This window comes from Diadema setosum, chromosome 17, assembly GCF_964275005.1.
Source record: "Diadema setosum chromosome 17, eeDiaSeto1, whole genome shotgun sequence".
NCBI classification, from domain to species: domain Eukaryota; kingdom Metazoa; phylum Echinodermata; class Echinoidea; order Diadematoida; family Diadematidae; genus Diadema; species Diadema setosum.
In genome coordinates, this window is record NC_092701.1 from 5,610,951 (window position 1) to 5,624,235 (window position 13,285).

Here is a 13,285-nt window from a genome sequence, read left to right on the forward strand (position 1 = left end):
GTTTTCTTTAAAAGAACGAACAAACATGGTTTGTATCTGTGCACTATTCATAATTAACTTCAAGTAAATGTTCAGCATTTCAATCTATCCCTCTTGTAAGATACATGCCCAAACTGCTTTAAAATAGCAAAAGTGACACCTACGAATAAGGAAGACAACCAACATGATGACTAATAACCAATTAATACAAATTCTTCAAAATATGCCAAAAGCCTTTGAAATAGTAATCTGTAACAGTCTGTATGATTAGAATTTTAAGGTTTGAAAAAAGAAAGTTACTTAATCCAAATAATTCTTATGAACTTTTTTTTCATAGCGGAGGACAAAACATCATTAGCATTAACCATCATAAATCCTCTTGTTTTTGTTTTCCTGGTACTTGACAACAAAAATGTGCTATAGAAAATAAAATTCACTTGGATGAATATAAATGGCTTTAATGAATATATGTGACCGTGCATCACAAAATGAGCAAAAAGTTGCACCCCTTGATTTTACAGGAGGACTCAAAAAAGGTGAAATTGTATTTTCTAATAGAGCTATCCTTCTTAAATTTGGGATCATAACATGAATGGGAAAGTGTGTTTTGAGCAGTTTTTCTACAACCCCTTTTGAGGGAAGAGTAAAATGATCAGCTATGTCTTAGAGGCCCCCTTTCATTTTTTGAAATCCTTTGCATACTCTTCACTTTCAAGTCTAACAACTTTGGAAAGGATAATGCTGCTGCTTTGAAAGTTGGCATTAATTATGGACAGAATATGTTAATAAAGCATGCTCATTTTCAGCTTAATCTGGTAATCCCTTCATTGTTGTTGCTCCAGTTGTTTACATCCTGTGTTTTGTCCCTCTCATCACACAGCTAACACGGCTTGGTAAAGATTAAGTGCTTGAATAGACCCTGTACCTCTGAGCCTCTTTTCTCAGTTCACACTTTTCCAGAGCGTGTGCTTTCTTTCCAGTATTTAGATAGGCTAGGGAAGTCCATTTGAATTGAGTTATACATCATTTTAAAGCTTAGAGTCTGCTCTTTCAGAATCTGCCCTTAACTAAAAATCCATGTCTGGCGACTTTTTGTTGGTTTTGTGATGCAGGGTCACATATGTATAATACTTGATTGGGAGAAAATGGAACGTAAATGAAAATTCTCTATCACCTGTTTTTGTTTTTCTCCAGCTGGACCAAAGGACCACCTCCCCTCATCCCATTCATTGGATACCAGCCTGGAAATTGTCATCTCCTCTCTAAGCCAAAAGGAATGTGCTGTCTGGAGTTAGATCAGGTAAACATCATCCGTTCTGTGTCCTGTATTGACTGAAGAAACCCCAACTAAACCACCAACTGAGATTAAAGTACTGTTGATAGAGTAATGAACACCGATTTAGTCCTTGGGTATCCATCCACCGTGGTCAAACTTTGTCCTGACATTAATCGGTAATTTGCAGGGTACACTGAAATCATTGTTGCATCACAATGTCCTCTGTTTAGCCCTGTTCTTCCAGTGTGTGTCTTTAAATTTGTTTCTTCTCTTTTTTCCATGCATGAAATTATTATTTCACAGCATTTTTCTGCAGATAGTCTCACTACAGGTGCCTTTATATTTGTGAATGTCAACAACGTCTTGTGTCACACTATGTGCCATTTTCCAGTGTTCTGCTCAACCTGTTCATTTTTATTTCTGGACTCCTCCTTTTGTAGCCTTGTGAACACTCCAGCTGGCGACATGCGGCGGAGTACAACTGGCCCAACAACTGCATCATCCTTGCCGTGGAGTATGCAGCCATGAGCATGGTGGACTTCATCGTACCTCTCCGGGCCCACTGGAGGCCAAAGCACACTCTGAAGCCCATAGTCATCCTTGTAGAGAAGAAGTACATGCTTGTCTCCCTGCTCTTTATGATATATTCAAAAGCTTGGAAGTGCTAACTCCATTTTCCAGAATATCATGCAAGTGTGTGTACACGTATTTATGTGGGTGGAGGAGGGGAATGAAGACATTTTGAGAATGAAATGTATATCTTGATAGCAATCATCTCCTGTTTCTACAGGAACATCCAAAGAGAGTTTAAACTTGTTCTACTTATATGACTATTAAAGATGAACTGTTTAATAGACTGAATCAACCTGGCAGCATATGCATCACCATCACTGGGGCATTCCCTGTGCGCAGGCATATAGTAGATGCATGATAAACATTGATTCTAATGTGGTACCACATCAGATTGGTCTCTTGGGTCACATCCACTTTTCTCTTCTATCAGTAATGATGAAAATTAAGAATGATTTCAATGGAAATCAATTTAAGCAATGCTAAGCAGATGATGTCATGACTTGTGAGATCACGTGAGTTTCACAACTTTTTGAAAATGAGCTTGCAAGTGTAATATTCTTCACTTTTTCCACTGTATTTCTCTTTGAGCAGACCAGACACCTGTTTCCTTGAGTGCATTGCAGCTTTCCCAATGGTGTACTACATGATTGGAAACATAGATGTGTAAGAATTTCTCAATGTCTCTTTATATTTTTAAATCCTTTTGCCAACTTTCAATAATTTATTGAATAATTTAATGAATAAACAAATTAATATATATATTAATAAATGTAAAAATATAAGAATATTTAAGTATATAAATGTATAAATGTATAAATATATAAATATGTAAACATATAAGTATATAAATATATAAATTATGAATATCTCGATGTGAACATGTGGATATATGAATATATGCACTCAATGTACAGTATTTGATATGCTCCTTTTCTTCACTGTATGTCCTTGCACCACCAGGTTGGATGACATCCTTCGAGCCGGTATCCTCCAATCAGACACAGTAGTAGTGGTGGACAAGGAGTCCACCAAGCTAGCGGAAGAGGACTACATGGCTGATGCAAACCAAATAGTTGCAGCACAGTATTTGTTCAAGTGAGCTCCCCTGTCTTTACCAGTGTAGTCCCAAAATGTCTTCATAATACTGCTTTGAGATTTGAGTGGAAACCACAGGGCTCAATTGAAAACAATAAATTCATTGAAAGTGGTTCTGTCTAGCGGATGTTGATGATTAATGATTTTTATGACAAGAGTGAGTTAACCAAAGAGAACTTACTGTATACACAATCAAACATGTGTGGTGAAAATGACTCGTATTCAAACATCAGAACATGGCAAATAGAAAAGGCATATATGTTCAACATTTGGATATTACTGTGAAATTATGGGAAACTGATAAAGACGATGGTGTGATGACGTCTCTTCACAGTATTATGGCAGTGTTTCCTGGTAGCTGAATCCAATTTAATTATTGTTTCATTGTGTCTTTATGTGATATAAATCACAAGCTTGTGAATAGTCACTGTTCTTTATTGTCCTTTACTATGCAAATGAATTTCTTTCATTACCTCATGATATTCAGCTTAAATAGATAAAGCTTTTTTTTTTTTTTCTCTGGTCTCCTCTTCTCCTTGTAGGTTGTTCCCACACATTAGTATCATCACCGAGCTCACTCATCCGTCCAACATGAGGTTCATGCAGTTCAGAGCCAAGGATTTCTATGCACTCAAAATGGCTGAAAAACAGAAGGTATGCTCTCAACAAAAAAATATATATATTTTCCATTATTAGAATGTGTGCTTTGGTACTTCTTTCTTGGTATTCATTAATGGCTTTAATTTTTTCTTTAATATATTCTAAAGCAATTCTTGACACATACGTGATAATTTAGTTTTTAAAAAAGTGTATGATTACCAGTCTTTGTTCCTTTTTTGTGTCTTTATTTACATTTGTATTTTAAATGAACTCATTCATTAATTCATTGATCAACTGACTGGCAGGTATTTGTTTTATATTACTGAATTTGATCACCAATTTAACTGTTCAGTCAATCATGCAATCATTCACACCATCAAACCTGATGTTCTGGGGGATTTTCTTTCTGAAGAGGTGCGGCATAGAACAATTAATCAATATAATTGTTCAGAAATTATGTTCTAATAACTAAGTCATGAATGCCATACATGTATATGCATGACATTTTTGGTAATGTTTAAATAAGATAGACATACAATGCTGCAATGATGCTACTTCATTCTGTTCCTTTTTAACAAATGTCTGTCACTTCACAGTATGAGTAGCTATTCGAAATAGATTTGAAGTTGAGTGTTTAAATTGCACTGAGGTGTACTTAACCATATCAAATCGCTTAACACAAGAAACAAGTCAGATATTTTCATAGCATGTTAAATTACAGCAAAATTTAGCTGAGAAATATTTCTTTGAAATGCAGGTACCAAATTGATTTTGTAGCAGTGATCAAGCTGACATTTTCTTTGATATTTGCCTACTTTTTTTAACCCCCTCGTGGTTCTTATGTCATTTACAGAAGGAGAAGGAGAAAGGTTCCAACATCTCCTACATGTTCCGGCTTCCGTTCTCAGCAGGCAACGTCTTCAGTGCCAGTATGCTGGACACGCTACTCTACCAGTCCTACGTCAAGGACTACATGATTAGCTTCACCAGGCAGCTACTGGGCCTGGACCAGGCACCAGGGTCAGGATATCTCTGTGAGGTATGTAGGTGAATTTAGACTAGCTGTGTGGGAAAATAAGTCCATTGGGGCTTTTTGAGCAAGTCCATTATGCTGGCCCTTGTTATATGTGTGGCGCTCCGTCGGAATGAGTCAAAAGTCGCAAAAAATGAAATCGTAGTCATGCCTATAAGTGAATTCTACAGACTCTAAGCTTTACACTGATATGTAATACAACTCATTTCGACATCCCTATAGATCATAAAAACGAATATTAACCACGTTTGTTATGTCAGTTGATTTTCTAAATAACGGAGAAAATCGCTCTCAAAGTTCAGGCTATGTTCATGATCACAACCTGTTTCTTTCACGGGACGAAACAATACAACTGTCCTGCTTAGCGACGGCGTTTACGCTCCATCGCACGCACTACCGTATAAGGCGATAGCTTGGGTATGTAAGATAATCAACCAATCGCAGGACAGGTCTATCATTAACGATTCTGACCAATACGGCAGCCCGAATGTAAACTTCGGCGCGTTTGTGTCCGTGCCGCTGCCGCCGCATGAATGAGTCGGTACGCGTTGTGTGTCGGTTGCGTTGTGGTTTGCCGCAATTTTTAACTCACAAACAATAGGAAACAGTAGAAAGAAAAGAAGGCACGCAATGCGTCTTACGAGAAGCGTCTTTTAGCGAGGGCGTTGATCGCTTCCATTCTCCTCCCATACATGTTGTTGTCAATGGAAACTAAAGAGGATGCGTTTAGCAAGTACCAATACCTAAATAGAACCTGAGAACCTATTGTAGGCGGGCACGCAATGCGCCTTACGAGAAGCGTCTTTTAGCGAGGGCGTTCATCGCTTCCATTCTCCTCCCATGTTGTTGTCAATGGAAACTAAAGAGGATGAGTTTAGCAAGTACCAATACCTATTAAATAGAACCTGAGAACCTATTCTAAGCGGGGGTTCAAAAGACAGCATCGGTAGAAAAAGTCAATGAAGTTGATTAACGATAGTCTTTTGAGATCGTGTTCTTTGCGTGTACTTAAAACCCTCAAATTACGCACATGGTCGTAATGTTGCAGAGCATCAAAAACTGCTTTCGCGTCTTTTCTGCTGCAGCTGTATACAGCCGTAACATTATGAATTCCCGCCATATTAAAGGCACATTTCCTTTATAGGCGTTGCGTGCACAGTAATTATCGCTTATCAGAAGTATCAGAAGTATCAGAAGCAAAGGTTGATGTAGGCTTGACAGCTTCACGTTGGGTTTACAATGATTCTCAGTAACTTTTCTAAAAACATGGCATATAAAAAACAATTAACTTGTAGCTTAAGCAGATTTTTTTTTTTACATCACATGTGCAGTTACAATCTTTCTGCGTTTGAGAAGTGGATCATAAATAATGATACTGAAAAATATTCGGAATTAATACTTAGGCCTTCTTCACTTCGTTTTGTATTCACAAACCTTATCAGAAAAAAAAAAAAATGATTGCTTGATTACTTTCGGGTAAAGGAACTACCGGAAAGGAACCGCATTTAATTTTCTTGTTAACGAACCTAAGCTAATAGCAAACCATATTTCATTGTGTGATTAACGAACCTTCAGAATAATCAATTGTATTACCCCCTCCCCCAAGGAAAAAAAAAAAGCATTTCAATGTCATGCGTTGTCAATAGCGATAAAAGGCCCGTTTTTATTTCGTAGTGTGTCTCAGTACTCCTGTGCTTATTTCTAAGGATGTGCCTCTCTTAATGATTGCGATTGATGTTAAACTATTTCTTTCACGCGAGCTTGAACAGGAAGAAGCTAAAATTCAGGCAAGGAGACGAGTTTTCTTCCATGAGATGCAATCATTAAGACACATCTATTCACGAAAGTTGTGTGATTGCTTATGTGCTAAAGAATTGTGTCCATTACATGAATCAGGCACTATACAAAACGGTTGAAATCTACTGAAAGTCGAACTTCGTTTTGTTTTTTGTTTTTTGTTCAATTTCATTTCAGTTTTAAGCGGGATAGACTAGAAATTAGTTTGTCTATACTGGCAGGAGACATTACAGTTTTCCAGTACATGCTCCGCATTTAAACAGTCGCCATATTTTCGTGGTCAGAATCAGATAATGGACACGTGATATATTATAAAAATGAAAATAGAAAACAACGAACACGCCATATGTACAAACATTATGAACTTCAATGAATTAAACTTACCAGTGATATTCTGCATAAAAAACAAGCACGCCGATTAAATGATTTAATATAATTAATAGAGCACACAGCGATATCATGCATGGCAGATCAAATCAAGTTCAATTGGTGAGAAAGCTAAATGAAGTTAAAAAGTTGACTTCTTTTCGTTTCTCTTTCAATTCATGAAAACAGAATTACATTGTATATCTATTGAAGAGGATTGTCTCTGTTGCGAACGATCGCCATATATAGCACTGTTAGTCTCCTGCGCAAATCCGAATCCCTAAATACTTTAATTTTTGCTTGATAATGTGATAACCCTGCTCATAATTTCATAAAGGACTCGCAGATTCAAAGTTTCAAACCGTATACTAAAACATTATATTGTATACGGTGTATTTCAAAAAACATTTTGAATGCGTTGCGTGTTAGCATGTTAATACGTAGCACCAATCTGCCTTTTATTTTCCGTATACGTAAAGCGCACAGAAACGTAACCAAATGTTACAAAATACAGTGAAATGCATTGTACGGCGTGGTACTATCATGAGAAGTATATCCCATTCCTTTTTACTTTTATTTGCTTGAACCAAACCATGTGTCATTTGACTAATCCTTACTGAATTGATGATCACTTCTGTAAACCATCAGTTATGTCTTGTAATCGTAGTCAAAATTCTTTTGAGCGATGAGACGAAAACCAACAAACAAAATGCCGTGTATCATCGCTCGAGATTCCAACATTTGGCGTCACCCGACCAACAATAAGTGACAAATCAAATGGAATATTATGTTGTGGGATAGCAGACTGTGTTACGATTTTTAAATGTTTCGAGCAATTGTTTAAAAAAAAAGAGAGAAAATGAGGCAAAGTTCAAGAAATTAGAAAAAAGCACGTAAATGCAGGCGATCATGTTTGATAATCATACATTGTAGTAAGAGATTACAATCGGCCGTGCGGATGTATATGATTGCCTTATTTACATGTCTGATTTCTGTAAACTATGTGATATTTAAATTTAAGTTCCCTTCCCTCCTTGATAGAAGTTTTGTTGGGTTTTCGCTATAGGCATTTATTAGGAAACGCTGTAAAAACGACAACAAATGCCTACTATACATCAAGAGATGACCTATACATACATGAAACACAAAAAAATCTCTACGTTCTGATATATATCAACTGCTTGTTTGTTTGTTTGTTTGTTTATTTGTTTGTTTGTTTTGAATTACCATGGTCTTTGTCGGGGGAAAGATGAAGAAAAGTAGTAGAGTGTATCACTCTCAAATCCGGATGATTGCGATAAGTGTGTATCCCCGCCCTTTCTATACAGGTAAACGATTTAAGCTTGGTATGCTATTATAAAAGCCTGCATGTGTCACGCGGAAGAACTGATTCCGTGATCACTTTTAGCCTTTCATAAAATTCACGTTTTTAAGATGGTAACGATAGCTTGTAGGAGATAGAGTAAGTTAGCATCACTGACTGTGGTTCTGAACACAAAAGGAGACTGAAAAATTCCTTTACAAATTAGCAGACATAATGCCGATCCTCCAACACTGTTGCTCCATTCCGTCATTGATTCTGCTATCAATGGCGAAGAAAGAATACTGGTTGCGTGATTATCCACCCCTTGATAGCAGGAAGTTTACCTTTCATTGCTTAAGGCTTCGTTGATGCGGGGTTTACTCGGATACAAGGCGTGAACATTGCCGTCCGAGTTCTTTCATTCGAAATTCCTCAGAATACGCAATTCAATGGGCAATTAGCGCTGCTACTTGGCAAAGCTGTTAGCCAACCCAATCGTCCCAATTCTTTGCAGACTTGACCTCTCACATGTCAGCTACACGCAATACACGGCAAACAACTTTCATTACAAACATTCTGATTAAAATATAAAACAAAATGAAGAAGCACACTTTTGAGTAGCGACACAGCTTTCTGTCCCTTTCTCAAATAGGTCCTACTTCTAAAAAAAAATACACAGATGACTAGAGTCAGAATATCCTCCAAAGGGAACACGAGCTATCTGGGCATTAATAATGTTTGTCTTCCTATTTCTCTCCATGCCGTCACGGCCCAAACCATCATAAGTAATAAGGCAATAAGTTTCATTAACCAGGGAAATAATAGTACGCATTACATACATTTGGCGAATTATCACACAAATTGTCGACTTTATAAAAACGAGAATAATTGACAACTTAGGCCCTACTATATTTCCAGAGATGAACTTTAAACAGCAAGTCACATACCAGGGAACGAAAGTTATGATTATTTGAACAAATTCATTAGTGAGGCCAATTAATAGCCGTTGTAAAAGTACACACACGCATAAAAAAGGTTTCGAGTTCGATATGTGATCATTGTATTAGCTCATAGAACAAGTATCATAAGTTTTGCGTGATCGTTCGTTGGAATTATTTTTTTCAGTGCGATTTGTGCGTCATGTCAATCACCACTCATTGAAATGGAGTGCATGTATCAAACGAAACTCGCTGGTCATGCAATCAATAGCCTTGGTCAGCTCACTATTATTGCGTAATTCTATAGCCCTCGCCGCTTGGCCGCCGACGCCGCCGCGCGCACCATGCTTTGTTTTGTCTTGAAAGGGGTCAAGAGCAATGCCTCATTAGCATACAACCTAGCAACGGAGGCGGAGTCTCGATCTGGCAAGAACAATAGGTGCGAAACGCAACGCAAAGGCGAGCGTTCGAAAAAAATGTAACCGAAAAAAATTGTCTCAGAAAAACGGTGATTTGGGACACTTGTACTCATTTTCACACGCTGAAATTTTCTGTACAAACAGATAAAACATAAAGGAATCAAAATCCGTCATAAAAAAATTTCGACCCGAGTAGTGCTTCCCCTTCATTTTCGGCTCATTACGGGAAAACTCCCCGTGCGACTTATGACTCATTTTGTCGGAGCGCCACACATATGACTGTATGGTCTATCACATAACTTTTGAGAAGTATACCATTTAGGGTTGTTTTGTAAATCAAGTCCTTCAAGGTACTTGTAGATGTGTTTCTCTTTGTTTTATCATGGAAAGGGTCTGCTGATGGGCTACTTATTTCTGTATAGGGCTGTGAAGCAAGCTATGTGAATTAGACTCCAGTTTTGATTTAGTGATTGGGATTGTTAGGCTAGTTGTATAGGGTAAGTCTTATTGGTGTAGTCTTATGAAGTAGGACTAATTCACTACTTATGTTTAAATAGTTAGTTGATTACCTCTTGATTGGTTTGAGAGGTGTATCAAATAGGTTCACTTTAATAGCTACAGGTAGTTGAGTGAGATAGTGGGCTCTTGTTTTTTGAAGATATGTCATAATTTATGCAAGGCATGGTTTAACTGAGTCATTCGTGTTAGGTAGGCCTTTTAGGGTCTTTGTGTGAGTTGTGTCTATTGAGCTGATTGTACATATGAGGTAGACCTATGAGTTGCTGGTTTAATGATCGAGATCTACCAGAATGTCGACATGAGGTATATGTGACCCGCTACAACAAAAGGATCCAAAAGTCGCTGACGTGTGAGCCGAGAAAACTGAGTTTGAATAAGATCACCAAAATCTGTCAAAACATTCGGATTTCTGTTTTTAAAGTAATTTTGTAGTCTAATTTATCTTAATTCTTTCATCTGCCGAAATTTCAAAGCTAATTGATCAAAGGAAAGGCCTGAAAATAGCATTTTTCTGGGCCATGCCCGGCTCGCCCGTCAGCGACCTTAGGATCCTTTTGTTGTAGCGGGTCACATATTCATTTGGTGCAGTCAAAAATAGGTACAATGAATGCAAATCCTTTTACCTGTCATCTCTCCATTCACTCCTCTTTCAATCATTCTATCTGTCCATCCTATACAGCTGAGGATAACCCAAGAGGACATGTGGATTAGGACCTATGGCAGACTGTACCAGAAGCTCTGCTCCACCACCCATGAGATCCCCATTGGTCTCTACAAGACCCACACACACTCAGACAACAAGTCAGAGGTATGATCACAAAGTTTGTGTGAAAACAAGACCTGTTGCATTGAAGTTGTATTGTTAATTGTACTCAGTTTAGTGTTTTCTCCAAACATTGTAACCTATCTATCATGATCGAATAAACACATAATGCTATCAGTTGCAGTCATGTGAAGCATCTTCAACTGCATGATTAAACATATTTCTGTAAGCTGGTCTATTGGATTAGTGGGTGAGGATCATGATAATGAGGCCTTTTTCACTTTTCTTGACACTCAGTGAAACGTGTAGATGAATGAAATAGATATACATTGTAGATGAATAAAATTTTCATGGCATTATTTTTGTGTTATAATGAAAACCTGATTCTAGTATGTTCAGATTTATTGCAAGTTAAACAAAGAAAATAAACTCATTGATGTACAAAGAAAACATTTAAAAACATATGAAGAGTTTGTTCGCAAAAACCGATAAGTCCATATTTGCCAAATGGAGATATTTGCGATTAAATGTCAAGAAAAATAAAGAGAATTACAAGAAAATTTTTGCTTCTTTTGACCATAACTTCAAAAATGTGCCTTTATATGTAGTGACCAATATATCATTTAAAAGGAATTATTTTGTACTTTATGACAGAAACCGTACTTAAAAATCTTCAAAAATGGACTTATCGGTTTTTGCAAACAAACTCTTCTTCTGTAAAAGTGGATATTTTTGCACGACTAATTTTTCGTGCTTGGCCGGTTAAGAAGAGTTTTGCGTATTTTTAAATCCGCGGAATCGAGACATCACGCACAGGACCATATGGCAATCAATGATATTTGCGTGCTCTTATTTTCGTGCTAGTTTCTGGTTGCACGAAAAGCGCGAAAATCTCAACACCGCGAAAATTTCCAGTTTTACAGGACCTGTCGTGTTGTAATGTTAACCAGTTGTGGTAGGATGGAGTGAGCTCAGAGGCGTAGACATGAAGCCCAAGTATCCTAATTGCCTTATTATCCTATCTCTGTTTGTCTGTCTGTCTGTCTGTTTATCAATGTGTCTGTGTGTCTGTTTATATGTCTGTGATTGTCTGTCTGTCTGTTTAGTTGTCAGTGACGATAGAGGACGATGACAGCTCTTCTTCCGGCCAATCAGAGGAGAGGAAAGAGATCGCCCACCTTGTCAGGCAGAAGATGAAGAAGCTGGAAATTCCTCCTGAGGAATATGGTAGGAAAAATGGTGATAAGAATATAAATTCTAATGTAAAATACATTCCAGTTTTCATGTTTACAGCTTCTGTTCAGTGGAAATGAAATATCATTTAGTTTCCACTGAACTGAAGCTGTAAACATGAAAATGGGGAAACTTAATGCAGTATTTACATATCACCCAAAACTGCAGTTTCTGCTGCCAACATTGGTGAGTGTTTGCACTGAGATCTGAAATTTTCAGAAATGATGACATGTTATTGTTTCTGTTTGTATTTAGCTTTTTATAGTGGCAAGAGGTACTGTAGAGAGAGGTGGTTGAATTTTACTTTTAGCATCTTTGCATCTAGAAATCTTGTGTAATGCAAAGAACACTATACAAAATGTAGCTTCATTTTACTCTGTCAAACATATGTATCATATTTCTATCCTAGTCAAGTCATTGAGGTAGATGAATATGTATTTTCTCAAGTAACAATATGTTAATGATAAGAGTTTTTTCATGATAACGAATTTGCTCCTCCACCAAATGGAGATGTGTTTTGAAAACAAGAAGGAGTACTCACATATAGTAGCTTTTCCTTTTATCTACAGTCCTTGAAACAAAGTGTATTGAGCCATAGCTTTATTATACATTAGAAAACTAGGGATGTTGCTTGTTGCCTTTGAATTTTTGTTTTGATTCTGGTAAAAAAATGATAACAAATATTTCATCAAGGTATTGTGGACTGTGAAGAAACTGTTATATCAGTCTGCATGCCTCACAATGTATATTTTTGTTTATTTCTCTCATTCATTTTTGAATTTACAGACAGTGAAGTGAGTGAGAAGAGGAACAAGATCTCCTATGTCTTGATCAATCCAAGCTTTGAGACAAAACTGGAGGTTGATGATATCATGTAAGTGTTAGTCCCTGCCAGAGTCACATTCTGGTCTCCTATTGGTGAATAAGAATGCCAGTGTATCCAGTCTCAATTTCTCAGTTTGAATCTGTGTGATGATTATTACATATGTGTGCATTTTGTTTCTTTCTTTCTTTTGTGGGAGGGGGAATTGCGTAGACATAATGGAGGTGTAATCAAAGACTGAAAAAAGTTCTAGTAACATTCAAGTACCATTTTAAACTTTAATACATGTATCAAGGTAACAGTTTTGCTGCAGTGAGTGGTACAATAACACATTGCCATGTGATTTGGTTAGCATGAAATCACACAGCAGCATTTTGATTATTGTTTTGACTAGATGGGTAAAATCAATCAAAATTCCCTTTTGAAGATGTCTAATAGTTCTGTGACATTTATTTTTTTTTTTACACAGATTTATTACCATGAATAAAACATCCACAAAACACACAAACTTGCCTGAAAACAGTGCATTTGTTACTCTTATTCTAGAGAGAATTGAGGATATAGGAGA

The 13,285-nt window shown here is 37.0% G+C and overlaps 1 protein-coding gene across 1 annotated transcript in view; it reads left to right on the top strand.

Moving 5' to 3' along the window:
• LOC140241248 (potassium channel subfamily T member 2-like) overlaps positions 1-13,285 on the top strand; it is a 282,715-nt gene that overhangs the window by 269,050 nt on the left and 380 nt on the right. The window contains exons 21-29 of the mRNA XM_072320999.1: positions 1,174-1,279; positions 1,696-1,868; positions 2,420-2,491; positions 2,789-2,923; positions 3,466-3,577; positions 4,377-4,562; positions 10,578-10,706; positions 11,768-11,888; positions 12,681-12,768. Of these exons, the coding sequence (XP_072177100.1) occupies positions 1,174-1,279; positions 1,696-1,868; positions 2,420-2,491; positions 2,789-2,923; positions 3,466-3,577; positions 4,377-4,562; positions 10,578-10,706; positions 11,768-11,888; positions 12,681-12,768 (1,122 nt within the window). The remainder of the gene's footprint in view (positions 1-1,173; positions 1,280-1,695; positions 1,869-2,419; positions 2,492-2,788; positions 2,924-3,465; positions 3,578-4,376; positions 4,563-10,577; positions 10,707-11,767; positions 11,889-12,680; positions 12,769-13,285) is intronic.